The 13,068-nt window shown below is 46.7% G+C and overlaps 1 protein-coding gene across 28 annotated transcripts in view; it reads left to right on the plus strand.

Annotated features, from left to right (window-relative positions):
- prom1a (prominin 1a) overlaps positions 1-13,068 on the plus strand; it is a 39,651-nt gene that overhangs the window by 7,739 nt on the left and 18,844 nt on the right. For 24 of the 28 annotated variants that reach the window (XM_078101887.1, XM_078101874.1, XM_040172754.2 and 21 more), the window contains exons 2-4: positions 6,761-6,819; positions 7,318-7,344; positions 9,447-9,652. In XM_078101887.1, coding sequence (XP_077958013.1) covers positions 6,761-6,819; positions 7,318-7,344; positions 9,447-9,652 — 292 coding nt within the window. The remainder of the gene's footprint in view (positions 1-6,760; positions 6,820-7,317; positions 7,345-9,446; positions 9,653-13,068) is intronic. The other 4 variants (XM_078101886.1, XM_078101898.1, XM_078101876.1 and 1 more) reach the window with 1 other exon arrangement.

Genomic DNA, 13,068 nt, shown 5'->3' on the forward strand with positions numbered 1-13,068 from the left:
GTCCTTGGGCTCTTAAATAACTACTTAGCCTAAAGGATTGAGCGGGTGTTACGGGAGATACGAGCTCCAACGCCGCCGATTGACTGGATTCACAGCCAGCGCTTGCTGTGATGTCACGGGGAACGATGTGCAGGAACATGAAAGAAAAATAGATGCCGATCCATCTGAGACACTTTCTCCGCTTCCTCTGCAGCAGAGACGACATATTCATCTTTATTAATGCGAGACTCTTTATTGGCGTGAATGTAACAGAGGACTGTAATGCCACGGTGGCGAGTAACGCTGGGATTATAAAGGCACAACTCATGATCCAAAATGAGCCCTTTCTCTGTGCGTTTGTGCTTCCACATCTATCCCTTGACACCCTATAAAGATGGCGGGTAATGTGCAGTCGGCCCATTTGAATGCATTCTATGAGGTAAATGCAGAGGTGCACTGTGTGCGTAGGTGTGTGACATTTACCGGTTAAACCTGACTGCAGAATACTCCCCATCATCCCACTGAAACACACACATACACTTTCATCGGTCCACGTTGTGTTTATCATTCACGACTCGTGTTGCCATTTCTCCGAGTCGGCGGGCCGCGGTTTGAAGTCTATCGTTCTTCATTACTGTCTGCTGCCACGTCGCCCAGGTTCGTTTTTATCCGCGTGTTTCTGCCTCTCGTCGTGCGTTTCTATCCGTCAAAGAGACTTCCACTTGAGGGGAGGCTGTCGACTTTATTCACGTGCTAAATCTGCAGACCGGATTGTATCCGCAGCACAACAACGCGCTGCTCACGTGAGCAGGCGAGAGACGTGGACGCTGGTTTGGGGTTTTTTGTGGCCCGTGAGGGGAAACTTGAGTGTGGCACTCGGACGGTTCATGAATCATCTCGTACACACACGTGTGTGTCCTGTATGATGCATTAACATGGTGACATGTTCTCACACCGGTTGAGACCAACTTCTTATTATTTACAGCGTCGTTTGGCCTCTAAAGGAGGAGGCAGTTTCTCAACCTGCCAACCCAGTTCAGTCCTGCAAATGTCACTGGTCGGGACACAGATTAACAGTTTTAAATGAAATTCCTTTCCTCTTTGTAGTTTTGTAAGTGTGTGTGTGTGTGTGTGTGTGTTGGTTGTGTAAAGCTGAGCTGATTCTCTCTCCATAGTTACAGACTCTATGGCAACAAAAGGGTTTCAGTTGTGCAGAGATGTTTTTTCACCAAGCTCATGGGAAGACAGCTCTGATACAGCAGTGGGGAGACACACACACACACACACACACACACACACAGCTGCTGTCCTTTATCTGAAACATTTCGGTTAAATGTCACGTCACTAACATTCACTGGGAGACATTTACCAAAACAGGGCCTGATGGAAGCATCTAGTAGAGGAAAACCCACCAAATCAGAGTATTTTGACCTGTTATCAGGTTAACCGATGGCTTACACATAACATAACATGACTTAAGAAAACCAGTTAAAAGCAAAGATCATACATGTATTTGGCAACATGTTCCTCAAACATCGCAACTACAAAATCATTCAAAATGCTCTAAATTGGATTTATTTCCTTTAATGTCGAGGCAAGTAAATGCGCTTTTGTGTTTTGCCAAACGACACGTTTGAATAGCAGGTCTCCATTTTTTTTTTATCCAACAATGATCTGCAGTTGTTTGACTGAGGAGTGAATAGCAACCACAGCCGTTGTTACTCACGCAGTGTGAAGGATAAAGGTCAGAGGTTAAGATTCTCAGGCTTCTGGTCTCCAGTGATTGTTTGTTGTGCGTTTCCATGTTTGCCTCCATTTGTTTCGCTCTTTTGACGACTTTTGACGTCTAGCGAAAAAAAAAAAGAAGAAAAGAGCCAAAGCCATTATCTAAAAATACTGACAAACTTGTTTGTTGCATAGCAACAGGGATGAACAGATATCCCCGGCACCCTCCCTGTTGGTAGACAGGCGGAGGAGCCTGGCGTCTGTTCGCGGCGCGAGGCCGCCATGACACCTCCAGAAGGCGCGAGAAGGCAAAGCGTGCTGTCGGGACATATGCGGTTATTACGGCGGGAAGCGTCTGTTTGATCACACCTTCATTTTGGTCACGGAGCCGTAATTGCTGCAGTGATTTTGCGCAGTTTTAACTGCCAGAAAGCACCAGTGGTACTTTGCTTGATTGCTCTGTTCGTTTGGTTTGGTTTGGCTGTCCTCTGTGTCCTCTGTGTCCTCGGTGTCCTCGGCTGCTGTCCTTTTCTTTTAATCTGTCTTCTGTTTGCTTCATCCAAACCAAACAGTGTTGCTTCCCGTGTTTAAGAAGAACGCCTGCTTTTGTTCCAAAAGACGTGAACATACTTTGGCCGCACTCACTGAAGAGACAATTCAATTTGAAATCTACATATATTGATAATTTATTGGCTGGGGGGCTGCAGGAAGTAATAAGTTGATCAGCCCAAACAAACCCCTTCAGGAGACACACAGCAACACAACAAGCTTTAATGGGCTTGTTTTTGTGGGTTCATGTTCATCCTCCTGCAGCTCCAACAAACTCCTGAGGGAAATATGTGGCTCCTTAGCTGCCGAATGTTCTCATCTGTCGTCAGCGGGTCGCTACCCGTCCCTGTAAACAGCGCTGTAAAGGCGAGGGGCGAGGACCGAAACAGGGAAGGGCAAAGACGGCACCGTGGAGACTGCACACATGCAGCCATTTTATCCATTAAAAGAAACATGTTGATCATATCAGCCTCAAATAAATGCATCCTCGCGCAGGGGACCAGCTCAACGCCTTGTTTGTGTCCCCAACGTTCTCCCCCGGTGCAGATCAGTGTCCCCAGATAACTTTGTGAGGGAGAGTCGACGACGTTGTTGTCTATTTCTTTCTCCTTGTGGTTCTGTCCCTCCCCAGTGTGATCTGTTGGGGGGGGGGTAACATATGTTTGTTACGCCCGTCAACTCATTGCATGATGTATTAACCCTGTAAAGGTTTGTTTGGTGTTACGCGTTTAACCAGCCGATTGACTCAAAACGCCGCACATCGTCAACGGAGATTCATTTGTTCGATGGATCCTACTGAAATACGACAGCGAGACGCCGTGTCACGCACGGCCTAACAAAGATACGTCTTCACCAAGTAGATCTCAGGCCCGAGAGCTCCACCGCGTTATCGCCTGCAATCACGCCGGCTGGTAATACGAAGCGGAAGAGACGCAGTCGCCGTTGGGCTGCCGGAGAAGGGAAGGCTTCTAGCTGCTCGGTGACTCCTTTCAGCAGCATTGTGGGGAAACGTGCTTTGTGCGCCCTTCAACACTCATCACTTGCCCCCCTCCCTCCCTCCTCCCTCCCTTCAGGCGGCTTCATTGTCAATCCGACCTGTTTGGTGTGACATTTTTCTGGAAAAAGGGGCCTTTAATCTCCCACGGGGACAAGGTCAGACGGGTATATGATACATGATATTCATGAATAGTTGAATAGTTTACAGGAGGTCAGTCATCTCGACACATGCTATGCTAGTGCCGTTCTAGCTTAGCGTAGCCTGGCGCGTTAGCTCCTGTATCTCTCTGATGAGCACACTGAACACAAGGTCTTAAGGCGCAGAGTGCAGTAGGTTTGGAAGGTGTATTTTATGCAGATATGACACACGGCACCTGTCGGTTTCTTATAAGAGATATTTTGTGTGCTTCTGTTTTTTTACACAAAAATTCAGTTTATAAAATCCTCACGAGAATGATTCATAGTCACAAAACTATAATAATAAACAACTGAAAAATGACATATTTCAGTTCACAGAAAATACTTCTTCTATCTGGCAGAAGGCGGACGTGAAACATCAGTCAGGGGTGAAGTGCATTGTGGGCAAAGATGAACATGCAAACTCACAAAGCATCAACCAAAGCTGATCATGAGCATGTTTTATGAAGAAGTCCTGGTTCTCAGCTGTATGCCAGAGGAACTGTCTTTCTCTTGGGGGGGGGGGGGGGGGGGGGCGCTCTGGTCCAGGTGCACCCTGGGAAACCTTGAACCTCTTGCGTCGAGGGAGCTCCTTTCTCTGCCGTTTCTTTGTATCTTCGCCAGACTCCCGCCGGGAGCCAAGCTGATGAAAAACTCATCTGTCCGAGTCCCGCCGCCTCCGCGGCTCCCCGTAGAGCTCCGTTACGTCTGCTGTGAAAAACCTCCGCTTCCATTCGCTCCGCAGCTACGAAGCGAGCGCCGCCGGCCTCTGACAAGCGTCTGCACTTATTCGCCCACGCGTTCGCGTTAACGTCTCCTCGGCCGTGTGTGCAAAGGCCGCAGCGCCCCGACTGATGCACTTTAATGTGCCTTTTAGAAGGACGAGGGAGGAGAGCGTTAGTTTGTTTTTTTTTGTTTATTTGTCTTCCCAGATGTTGGACTTTTCCAATCGAGTAAATATCTCCCGCTGTGAAGAGCGAAGCGTCTGCGTTGAAGTCGAGTTGAAGCCGTCGATTTGTTCCTTCGGCGATTAATCTGCTCTTCCTTCGTTTGTTCGCTCGCGTACGCCGACTGCAGCGGCCTCAACGCTCCTCAACTCGCTTAAGTTGGGTGGTTTCACGCCACGGTTCGGGGTTCCAGAATGTGTCTCCGGTCCATTTGGTCGAAGCCAATTTGCTTTGATTAAAAGCCGGTTTGAAACACGAGAAGACCCGAAGTTCAGTCGTTGGACATAATGAGAAAAAGTGCAGTCTGATTGAACTGAATGTAAATTAGACAATAAATAAGACAATGAGACAATTAATTGACAAACCAAATCTTGATTCAAATTCAATATTTGAAGAAGCTACAGCTTCCGCCACCTGCTGCTTCTACTTTGTCTTCCAGGAAATGGAAACCCAGTATTTTGGGGTCCTTTTTTTTCTGTCTCGTAAAATAATCAACACTTTATATGCATTGAATTCACAGGAAACGGTTGAGGATCCGTTGAGATTGCACCAGAATACCGGGTATATTTCCCCAAAGTGCACCTTTAATGTGCGATCGATCGGTGTTTCAACCTCACAGATCCTCCTCACATGTAGACACATCTCTGCAATGTTTGCAATGGTGACAGTTTGGACCCTGCGGGGACCAAAGCAACATGAAAACACCACCTCTTGGACGTCGGGGGGGGGGGGGGGACTGGGAGTGCAGGTCGACCTGTAAAGTCAAACAGGAGGACGTGCCTTGCAACCTTCGAGCTGCTTGCAACCATCAGACTGGGGTTTTAGGAGAAATGAAGCCGCCCTCTGACTCAAGACGCCTGCATGATACATGTTTGGATGAAGGCAATTAGACAGGACAGCTTTAAAAGATAAGTCCCAAACAGCTGTAATGGGTGTATATATATATATATATATATATATATACATGTAAATATGAGCCTGCAGCGGCTTGCTGCTCATACGAATCGCACGAATCGTCAGTTTTGAATTAAAACAATTATTGTCAACAGTTTATCTGCAGGGTGTGTTCTTCCTCAAGAAGAAAAAAAGACACACTGCAATGCAGGAAGAGGGGAAAAACAGCCCTGCCGTCTCTTTGCGTCTTATTTGAGGAAACTGATTGTCTGTGAGAGGACTTGCTGTCTGTGTGATCATTGTGGAGCTGTAGATGAGAAAGAGAACGCAGGTGTGCAGCGTGTGATGGGCGCTAGATTTGCTCGGTTTGAATCAAAGTGATTTCCATTTTTAAGCGGATTGAATATGTGAAAATGGTTCCAAAAGGTTCGTGCAACAAAAAGCGTTGATATCATTTGAGAGACTTTCCTATTCTTCAGGAATTACTGATGGAGTTAATTAGTTTTTTTATGATGCTGTAGTGTAGAAATCAGTTCTTCATATATTTACTAACTAGATGGCAGAACAACACCGTTTCATCATTTTTTAAACTTGTACAGGTGCTCTGTACGCTTCACCTCCAGAAATGAGAAAAGAAAAGTGATGCGATTTTTATCTGTAATCTGAAGGTAGCCATTATAAACGTTTCCCCTTTGCAGTGGCAAGTCTGTTTTAGTGAGTTTTGTATATTTATGTCAGTATCATTGGGGAAGTAATATTTAATTGTGTCATTGAGCTCAAAATAAATGAAATATAGCACAAAATTACAGCTATTCTTAATTTTGTAGCATCACTTGTTTTTTTCATGCAAAAGCAAGTTGTTTTCTAAAATATAATTTGAACTTGAATTTGAATCAGATTCCTGACTATGTGAAACAGTCGCATCAATCACAAGGGCCTTTGCATCAAAGTCTTTCCGTTCGTCCCGCTGAGATCCAGAAGAAACCTGAATGTCAACGGGACCAACGGGACGACAGGCCGGAGTAAATATAGGAAGAGTTGTGTCAGACTCGGCCCGGCCTGAAGCCGCGGGGAGGAGATGGCGATGCGGGGTCAGAGGTCGCCTCGCAGACTCCTGACACCAACACGTCAAAGGTTAAAGATGACAGCTTGCAGCTTCAGCGTGACGGCAGTAATGTCTCACATTTACTGTTCTGCATTGGCTTTGCAGTTGACTGAGGAAAGATTCCGGGGCACCGCTTGGTGCGCGTTGAATGGAACGTTGTTGTCTGAAACTTTGAAATCCTCGAGGTTAATATTGGCGATTAGTATCTTGATTAATTAAATAAATAACTTTATAACTCTCGAGGTAGCTGCATTTACCAACCGATAATCCTCAACGCTGGTTGCATTCATTACGCATTGTGGGACGAGATACAAGATCCTAAATGTATAAAAGGCAGTTTTGATTGCATATAAAAAAACTATGTTTGTTTGTTGCTTTGTTGTTGCAGATCTGATCGTCAAACTGGCGAAGGACAAATTTGGATTCGCTCAGACCGAATACCGAAAGGTACCTGTGTGTGTTAATAAGCTTCTCTGTTTTCATTTCATTTTACGTTATTGGAATATATTTTTTCTGATTGGAAGCAGCAAATGATGATGAACTTGTTACAGAAGAGATGTACGTACCTCTGAGAAGCTGCGTAGTCGCTCACCTTTCTCACTGGCACCAAAAAGGAAAAGGCTCATTGCTTCTGGCACCACCTGCGAATTTAAAGAGAGATTCATCACTTTAGTTTGCAGAAGAAACAACTTTGATAACCAAAGATGTTTTTCTTTTCATTTCTGGACCTCTCACTCCTCTGAGAATTTGCTGTCTGACAAAATGAAACCATGTGGATGTGCATGCACGAATCCTTTTGATTTCTCTCTCTTTTTTTTGTTTGTCGTTCTATTTCATCCACGTTTGTTGTTTTGTGGCTTTGCTCCTTCTTTGACGCTGCGTTGCCTTCGTCTTCTGCATGCCCTCTTCATCTGATCTGCTCTGATCTCATCCGGCCTCCCTCAGCCCGAGAACATAGTGCTGACCCTTCAGGTAAAGTCTGCACACTGGACTCCACAGTGTGACCCCCTCCCCCGTCTATCCACCCCCCACGGACTGCACAACTACTGCCAAAACGTTGTTACATTTTAGTTGCCGCATTGCTGCAGCTGAACACATCTGGTTAGTTGTGCAGCCATTAGACTGCAACCAGCCATCCCATCCACCCTGCAAACACCAGCTTCCATCTACTAAAGTCTTGATTTAGATATTTGCATTTTGCAGCTTTATGTAGGAGCAACATGATTGAAGGAACTCTGTTTTTCTGCTGGTGGTTCTTCAATGACTCCAACACACTTACAGGTCTATGACTAAAACTCAAAACTGACACCAAACGTTTTCTATCAGACGGCAAAAAAAGGAGAAACTTTTGTATCCATTGTATGCGACATACAATAACGGGGAAGTGTCCCGGTCGAATGAAAGCCTTTATGCCGTGGATTTAAGCAGTCCTGCTGCGATCAAAGGTGAAAGATATCATGATATCACGTTGTGGATTCAGAGGTATCTGATCCAATTCCCCATCAAGCACAACAATGAACCCAAACAGGAAGGACTAAAAACACAAAGAGCTGTGACGTCAATTCTTCTTTAACGCATTTATCTCACGCCAGGGAGAAGTTTAGGGTAACACCCTCTGGCTGCTTTGATTTAAAGAAAAAAAAATCCTAAAGATTTAAATGGATGTTTGTTAAGTCACTTTCTGTCACAGAAACACACTGATGTTGAGCCTAAAGCCCACTGAGCCCTACAACATGTATACACATATACACACACATGTGCAGCGAGAGTGTAATACAGTTTATCTCCAAAAAGTAACCAGATACACACAGAAATCTCCAGACTGCTAAACATTAAGCAGGCCTGAAATCTGATGCTCAGACATGATGCCATCTCATCGAGTGTGGTCTTATTGGAAAAGTCACCTTTTTATTTTGGGTCTCTGGAAAAAAAAAAGGTTTGGGGAAAAAACGTGATGCAAAACCCCCCCAAAAAATACTAAATTAAAAAATATTTGATAAGAAAATGTCATGGGGAAAAAAGCCAACACACAAAAACCCACACAAAATATTAGAGCAAAAAATGTCATGAGAAAGGGTCCGATTGGGATATTTTTCTTAAAAAGGATGTTTTGAACCTACTTACTAGCAAAACGCACACTTTCTCGTGTTGGATCGTTGCCACCCGATTTGCACAGAGATTTCAACCAGTTCAGAAGCCGTTTCTTTTCACGCCGCATGTCAGAAAGCTGAAGAAAACCGGCTCGTTGACTTATGGAGGCAGGATTAAGATTAGTGTGAATCAGCCGGGGGAGCAGTTCGTCCATTCAGGAGCCCACGAGAAGCTGCTGAGCATCGTTGTGACAAGTTACCTGCGCTGTGGGAATCTGCCTATCCCCATATTCAATTCTGCCCATTTCCAAAGCCTGTGCTGAGTGTGTGTGTGTGTGTGTGTGTGTGTGTGTGTGTGTGGTTCGGACGGGGGCAGATTAGGAGGGAGCGCTGTGGCACATGACGCCAGTAGATGGAAGCTCCACTGAGAACCTGCCAAACACAAACTCTCTCACTATTTCAGGGTAAATGTGAAAGAAACTGCGTTGAGTCACCTCAAATATTTCTGATATTCGATCAAAAGTGAGGATCATTGTGAGTAAATGACGCAGCGTTCCTATGCTCTCTCCTGATTGGACCATAATGACCTCGTAACCCTCCCACAAACTGTTTTTTAGACGCCCCGAGTTCTTCAGGACCAAAATAATCGAAGCAGCTTTTTCATCAGAAATGACTCTTCTCTGACATTACACCAGGAAATGTGTAGCTCCGCCCCCTTTTCCCATCATCCTTCACGTCCTCTTAGTGCATGTTGTGGTTTATTGGAAATTCATAAAAAAAGTAAATTATTTCAAGGAAGTATTTTAGGAATAACAAAGACAGGATTCTCGGGCAGTGAGCTGATTTGCAGATCTGTAGCTCACGTTATCCTCCTTGTGTATTTCCACCCCGTTTTCTCCTTCATGCTTTTATTTTCTCTGATGTTGTTTCCTAAATAAATTGTCCCTGGTCCTCCCCCCTCCGCCCCGCCCGCGCTGCCCTCAGGTCATCTACTACGAGATCGGCTTCGCGGTGTGTGCCGCGGTCGGCCTGGTGTTCGCCGTGCTGGTGCCGCTGATCGGCCTCTTCTTCTGCTTGTGCCGCTGCTGCGACAACTGCGGCGGCGAGATGCACCAGCGGCAGAGGAAGAACGCGGACTGCCGCCGCGGCCTGCTGGGAACGCTGCTCTTCGCCAACTCGCTGGTCATCACGTGAGTGTGACGCATGCAGACACACACCGACGCACCCAGAAGAAGAAGAAGAAGAAGAGAAGGGGGTGGGGGGTCATCTTGCACGCCGGCGTGTATTTTCTGGTGCAAACCGCGTGTGTCGCACACCGTGCAAAAAGGGGGAACTTAACGGGAGCTGCACTATGAGCACGCACACACACACACACGCGCACACACACACACACCTCTGGTCATCTAGTGAGGCTGTTGTGAGGCCATCCAGCCCCCGACCGCCCCTCCCCCTCCCCGTCCTCTTTTTGCTATAAATAGTCATCATTTCCTACCGTAGATCGCATGTGGCAGCTGCCTTCATACTTGCTCAGTCCAGGCGCTGGTCATGAGAATCTGCAGGGGATTCGCACAGAGCTTTCATCAACTGTGGTGGGAAGTCGCACGTATAATGTGAGAACAGATCACAGAAAAACAATCGACTCAATAGCCCAATTATTCGATGTGACTACGGCGCGTGCGTGATGTGTTTTTTTGCGGCGTCTCCACCTCGCCGCTCTCCACGGCCTTAATTCAGGGTCTACGACATTACTGCTCCCCACAGTTGGGGAGGATTGATTGATGGTTTGATCCGCTGGGAAATCCCACAGACGAGATGGATTCAAGCTGTAGGAACGGTAAATAATAACCGATTTAATCGACAGGACCGCCCGCTATTTTCAGCCCAGTGTGGTTCTTCTTTACAGAAAAAGAGATAACAAGCATCAGTATTCACATTTCATACACAAAAACAGGCCAGCGGGAGAATTGTGACTTTTTTTAAACCCTTAAAAATGCAGCGCCAACAACAAATATCGGACGAAAATGATTTTATCCGTTGATCAAACATTAGGAAGCCATTGATGTCTAAATGTCCATTATGAACCCGAGGTATTCTTTTTAAGTCGCTTCGTGGATGAGTTGCAGGTGACGAGCGGGAATGACGAAGGAGGGAACACATTTGGGGGTAAAGCCTATTACATCCCCCGTCTGTCCCCCGCGTCTCTTCCTTCTCTAAACGGACCACGGGAAGCTCAAACTCCAGCGCCGCCCCCCCAAACCCCCCCCCCCGCCACCGAGGGCTCGGCAGCACTACGTTTGCCTCTGGGCCTCCGGGAGCGTACTCAGTTTGACGTTCTTTGACTCCTCGTTGGACGCGAGCCCGGCCCGGACGAGTCTTTAGAGCGTCCTCGCGGCTCTTATTAAATCTCCCCGGCGACCAGGCGGAGACGCTGCAGGAGGCTCTAATGAAGCGATCGCAGGCCGGAGAGCGATGAGTCCCGAGGCCGGGCTGCTTTCGGTCTGCTACCGGCGGCGAGGCGGAGAAGCGGCGGGACGGGCCGGGGGGTATTTTCCCGGCAGCTCGGTGCTTTTTCTTTCACTGGTTGTTTGGATCCCAGAGTGGAGGCGAGTCTATGAAGGATCATTGAGTAACAATCATTCCATCGGGACATTACAATGCTTCAACTTGTTTCTTCTTCCCAATAAATCTTATTTCCCCAAGGTCAAGACATGACCAGCCCGGACTATTATATCAGTGACATGATATGACCCTTACAGTTACAATACAGTATATATTATCTGTAAATGTTTCATAAAAGTATCAGTGGACAACCCTGAAATATTCTTGAAATATTAATATTGAGATACTTGAAAATATGGTGATTTTTCATTTGTCTTCCAGCCGATAAACAGTTGGCTGGTAATTATTCTAAAGATAGAGATGAATCACACATTTGCAGTATAGGATTACCTTGATAATCCATGAGGACATTATTTAATTTTGGGTGTCAACGGGACACTTACTGCTGGAGCACTGCAGAGACATCTAAACATTTCCACTTAAAGTGTGTGCGTAGAATCAATGGCTTTAATGTCATGAGATTTTTTTTTTGTGGGATTTACGTGACAGAATCAGAGCGGGAGGTGGGAGGAAAAAAACTAACTCCCACATCTCCCTTTGCTCTGAAAGTGGCCCGGGTGAAATCCCAATGTTCGCTGAGTCGGAGCGGCGCTGTAAGGATTTGATTCACGCCGATGCCGCTCGTGCTGAAAACGCACACACTGCAGCTCAGATGCTCCGGCTGGAACAGACGGCCTCGTTTGTCAGACTGCGTGAGGAAAAAACTACCGAGACGCTCGGGCAGATGTGAAGTTCAGGACGGGAGTTAATTCCTGCTGGAGGCAGAAGCTCAGCTTTTGTCAGGACGGATCCTGTTTAGTAGATTTTAATCAGCGCGTTTGCCGAAACATTAATAATTGAATCAGAAACCGTGGGTGAAATCAGGTGGATGGATCTTGAGATCTAAATAAATAAACTGATTAACTGGCCGAATCCTCAATTTACCGCGGCGATCTAATTGTATTAGACTGATTTCTTTCATGGGTATTAATCAGACCAGAGAGGCTGATTTGATGCACAGCAGGAAACACGTTAGCATCACAGATCACGTCCCGCTCTGCATTCGGAGGGAAGTTTAGGCCGAGATGACCTGGAATTGTTAGTGATGATGCAGCAGCAATGAATTAAAGTCTGCTTACGTTACGTTCGGCCTGATGAAACATCACAGAACGTTAATCAACCAATTCAGTCTTTGTCTGGGTTCATTTTTTATTTGGTGAATATATTAATGAAGATCAATATGAATACTTTTCGACTAATATTCTTTTCATCGATGTTCACACTGAGCGGAGAGCGACACCCAAGCTCAAGACCTCATGTGCGTGTCCATGGCCGCGGTGCGCTCCATCAGATGGGGGAGGTTCTCCTCCTCTCGCATCGTTCACTCACACTCTCTCTCTCCAGAGCCGCTCCCCTCGACCCGAAGGCCGGACGCGGCGCTTCACCGGCTCCCTCGGCAATATTCCCCCATAGATCTCTGTTCTCTCTCTCTCTCGCTCCTCATCTGGTCTGCAGCGGCCGAGGGCGAGCTGTGCCCAGCATGCCGTTCGGCGCTACCTCGGGGGGGGGGGGGGGCTGTTTTATAATAACCACAGATTTGGAATAAACGCCGACGCATCGGACCTATAGGACTTCTCCTGGAAGGACCGGGTCACAGCGACGCCAGATGATCTCTTGTGTGTTAATGCTGGTTTAGCTGAACAAACATCCATCCCGCCAGCCCGTGTGTCTGTGTCTGTGTGTGTGTGTGTGTGTGTGTGAGTGTGTGTGTGTGTTGCTGGCGTATGACGTCTCATCTCGTGCATAAATGCATGAAGTTGCATCAGGCCTGTCGGCGATCTGAAGACCTCATTATTGAATCAACAAGCCCCCGAATCCACGTGCACGGATTCATCCAAAATGACAAATTGAAGCCCTTTCCCTCTGTTCCGGCCAAGTGGAAGACCCCTGCCACGCGTGGTTACCCAGCATGCATTGCAGCAGTCTATTTTAGTCGCCCCGGTGTCTA

This window comes from Gasterosteus aculeatus, chromosome 4 (assembly GCF_964276395.1).
Source record: "Gasterosteus aculeatus chromosome 4, fGasAcu3.hap1.1, whole genome shotgun sequence".
NCBI classification, from domain to species: domain Eukaryota; kingdom Metazoa; phylum Chordata; class Actinopteri; order Perciformes; family Gasterosteidae; genus Gasterosteus; species Gasterosteus aculeatus.